This window comes from Gopherus flavomarginatus, chromosome 22 (assembly GCF_025201925.1).
Source record: "Gopherus flavomarginatus isolate rGopFla2 chromosome 22, rGopFla2.mat.asm, whole genome shotgun sequence".
Classification (NCBI taxonomy): Eukaryota; Metazoa; Chordata; order Testudines; family Testudinidae; genus Gopherus; species Gopherus flavomarginatus.
This window is the reverse complement of record NC_066638.1, coordinates 10,961,398-10,965,485: the sequence shown is the minus strand read 5'-3', so window position 1 is coordinate 10,965,485 and position 4,088 is coordinate 10,961,398. Positions and strand designations below refer to the sequence as shown.

Below are 4,088 nucleotides of genomic sequence, written 5' to 3'. Positions count from 1 at the left end.
GTAGCCTGGTCCCCAGATGATGAGAGCTTTGGAGATTAGAACAAGGACTCTGAATTTGGACCCAGACACCCCTGAATAGCCTCCTCCCTAACTGAATAAAAGCCACCTATGCTAGGAAGAACTTCCACCTAAGTTCTCCTCACACCTTCTATGGGTCATCTCAATTATCACTTCAAAAGTTTTTTTTTCTCCTGCTGATTATAGCTCATCTCCATTGATTAGACTCTCTTCCTGTTGGTATGCATACTTCCACCTTTTCATGTTCTCTGTATGTATAAATATCTCCTGTCTGTGTGTTCCATTCTATGCATCCGAAGAAGTGAGCTGTAGCTCACAAAAGCTCATGCTGAAATAAATGTTAGTCTCTAAGGTGCCACAAGTACTCCTGTTCTTTTTCCAACTAACTAGATGTGCTGGGCAACAACGGATGTGTCTCCCAGGAGGGTGGAGGGAAGCACTATTACTTGGGATTTTGTACAAGGTTGGCCAAAACTCCAGAAAATGTGCCATAGTGAAGAATCCTGCACTGGCTCCAGGGAGGTGGGCTGGCGGCTCTGACACATCTTTTCAGTCTCTAGAGAGTCTATGATGAAGGTGAAATTAATTGGACCCAACACTTTGTAATTTATTGAGGATGAAGTGGCCTCTTTCCGGTTACTCCCCTCACCCACAGTGAGCTTCTAATATCTCCCTACCACACACATCAAGCAGCAGCCACATGTTGTATCACAAATTATCTTTATTTTTCTCTTACGATTGTAAACAAGAATACAGTACTTTCCAAATCACATGGAACAAGAGTCTGTGCAACAATGCAGTCAGATTTCAAATGTCCAAAGTTGCCTCTTACATTCACTTCCTTTCCAGATTCATGCAAACCTGAAGAACGTACAGTACACTGAATAGCTGTCCTCTGAATCTGAATTTGGCCAGTTGAACACGTGCAATCTGTCTCTACTGGGATAGAAATTTTAGTTAATTGAATAGTCTCTAGTGCAATGGTTTAGAAAGCAACTCGGATCATTTGAGCCCTTGGGTTTTTATAGGCACAGTCTAGTATTGCAGCATTCCCTTTTTCGCTCCAGTTGTCTATATCTGATACAGCTAAAACATTCCATTACCTAATACCACCCAGGGTACTCAACATGCAAAAGGAGCCACCGTTAGTATTTGTATTAAAACATAGTGAACACTAGAGGGCAGCAAACTACAGCGTTCAGAAAAATCTATTGTCTTGAAAAAGCTGGTCATAAATAACAATAAATTAATAAATAATACATAAATATTTTTTTTAAAAAGGTGGTTTGGTTCTGGTCCATTGGTACAGGGGAAACAATAGATCTTTGATGTAGAAAATAATATCTGAAGAAGTGAGGTAATTAACCAGGCTGTATAAAAGCCAAAAGAACAAAAAGATATTCTCTCTTTAAAAAAAAAAAAAAAATGTACCATAAATATTGTCAAAGAAAATATTTATGGAGGATCTCTTGCACACTCAAATATACATATTTGTTTGTTATGGATAAAAAATAAATATTTTTTTCTTCCGTAAATTCTAAAAGTGGAAAAATAAAGGAAGAGAGCAGCTCATGCACACAAGGGAAGGGGAATCATAGGAGAGACAGAATCTTTAAGAGCTCTCACAAAATCTCTGTGGTTGTGCAAAAAGGGGAACATCGTGTGCAAATGCGTCTTTGGACTGAGGGCTGATGAGTCAGACGTCGCTTGGAGATCTCGACCTGAAAGGCATTGTGGAGGAGAAGCACCCACAGCACACAGTCCACAGCACTTTCTGGATCTCTTGGTTCCTGAAGGCATAGATAACGGGGTTAATCATGGAGTTGTAGGTAGCAGGGAGGACGGTCATGTAGGTATAGAGGGCTGGGTAGGTGTAATCTCCCAGGAGGCAGTAAATGGCAAAGGGGAGCCAGCACGATGCAAAAGTCCCCAAGATGACAGCTAAGGTGGAGATGCCTTTCCTGGTGGTGACGTAGTGTGAGGTGGCCAGGAAGTGCCTCTGCACGGCGATCTGGTGGGCGTGCCTGCAAACGATCTTGCAGATCTGTACGTAGAGCTGCAACATCACCGCAAAGACCATGAAGAAGGAGATGGAGAGGATGATGAGGTGGTTCTTGGTCAGGGGCTTCACGATGCTGCAGGTGGAGACATCTTTCAAGCAGTTCCAGCCCATGACAGGCAGCAGCCCAAAGCAGATGGAAAACCCCCAGGTCAAGATCAGCATGATGTAAGTCCTGGTGACCGTCCTTTCTGAATAGTAAGTCAGTGCGTTGTAGAGGGAAAGGTAGCGGTCTACAGTGATGGCCAGCAGGCTGCCCACGCTGGCAGTGAATGAGGTCACCAGTAGCCCCACAGTGATGAGGTTCACCATCTGCGACTGGATGCAATAGACAAAGGCAAAGTGGAATATCAGCCCCAGGCCGGCCAGGAAGTCAGCAATGGCAAGACTCCCGATGAGCAGGAACATTGGAGTCCGGAAGGCAGGGGTGTAAAATATGACGGCTACCACAATCGCATTCTCGCAGGAGATGATGGTCCCAGATATGCAAAGTACCACATCCCAGGGATTCAGGGCAAGAGGTTGCACCACAGAGTCCAGCTTCAAGGAGCTGCTGCTGCCATTACTGGCTGCAAACCAGCCCTGCTGGCCTTCAGGGGAGTTATGGGACATGTCCTTGTTCATGATGTCCAGCTGTGACCTGCAAAGGCATAGCACCAACTTCCATTTAGTGTCATTCTGTGCATACAAAGGCTCGGGCATGCAAACTGACTTGTTTTACTCAGGAGCATCTCTGAGCACTGATCAGTGTCCACTCTCTCTTGGTGGCAGATTTTGGGAGGCAGGCTACCCCCCTTGCTTCCCAATGGCTTTCCCAAAAGCTGGCTCTGATCAAGGCTTACACAGTCGGCTACAGTGCAGGTTCGATTGATTTAAGCTACCCCGGTGTCTAGCATGCTCACCATTTGCACCTATGATGGGGATATTTCTGGTCAGTTTTACATTCTTCTTGCATTTTTTCCTTCTTTTTTGACCAGGCAGAAAAAGGAGGGAGGGGGTGGAGAGGGTGAGGGGGCAGGAAACTCCCTCATCCAGTTGTTTCCTTGCCTGTGTTTGCTTCCACTGAGCTGCATGCAGCGCACAATTGCAGTGGATAAGTACCCCAGAGCTAGAACTCAATTTTTTTATCTCACAGGGCCTTTTACTAATTTAGCCCTAACTGCTGACGCTGTAAAGTTTAGAGAGCTAAATCCTCAGTAATGGAAAGCGCAGGGGTAGCATCACCTCCCTGACCATTAGCCTAATTACATATTTTTTTCTTTTAATGCTACATCCCTTACTTGGGCTCTGGCAGATCCATACCTGAGAGCTGGCAGCCGCCAAACCGCTGCTTTCTCAATCCTGCCATGCATCTGAATTTGCATTAGGATTGCCGACAACACTTATTTTACTGCTCCTTGGTGTCTGCTGGGTTGGGGGTTGTTTCCCCCCCCCCCCCCGGTGGCCTTTGCGTTTTTAATGCAGTTCTCTCCCTGGAAAGCGGCACCCTCAGGTCAGTTATAAACCTAGGCTGTAGGTTAACATGCGAACCTTGTCTGCTCCGACGTGCCAGCTAGTGGAGCGAGACTTTGCTTTACATTTAAGGGGGTGTGTGAAGAATTAATGTCTGTAACGCCCCCCCCCCCGCTTTTAAATCTTATTTTGCTCTTCTGCACGTTCTAACGCTCCCGGGGGTCCAGGGGCTCTGAGCTGCAATGGAGGGGGACGCAGAAAGGGCTCCCCCCATGCACAGAGGGGTGCTCCTCACCTGGGGCGCTGGGGCAGGGAAGTCCGCCTGGCTCCTGTGCGGCTCCGGTGCGGCGGCGCCGGCGGAGGCTCCGTTCCATGTGCGGCTGCAGAGAGACGGGGCTGGGGGAGACGCGGCGGAGTTATAGTGAATTCGCCGCTTTTGGGGGTGACTCACTCCCCGATTTTTTTTTTTCTTTGCCGCTGCCTGTGCCTGCGGCTCCTCCTGACTCGCTGCTGGGTGACGTCAGTGAGACGCAGGAGCCAATCAGCTGTGGGGCGAGGA

At 47.4% G+C, this 4,088-nt stretch overlaps 1 protein-coding gene across 1 annotated transcript; it reads right to left on the bottom strand.

Moving 5' to 3' along the window:
- Positions 1-807: 807 nt before the first annotated feature.
- On the bottom strand, positions 808-3,880 carry GPR3 (G protein-coupled receptor 3). Its single transcript, XM_050932061.1, has 2 exons — positions 3,825-3,880; positions 808-2,717 (listed from the first exon to the last, which is right to left on the bottom strand). Exon 2 carries the CDS (start codon positions 2,699-2,701, stop codon positions 1,715-1,717), a length of 987 nt encoding a protein of 328 aa, XP_050788018.1. The 5' UTR covers positions 2,702-2,717; positions 3,825-3,880; the 3' UTR covers positions 808-1,714.
- Positions 3,881-4,088: the final 208 nt, after the last annotated feature.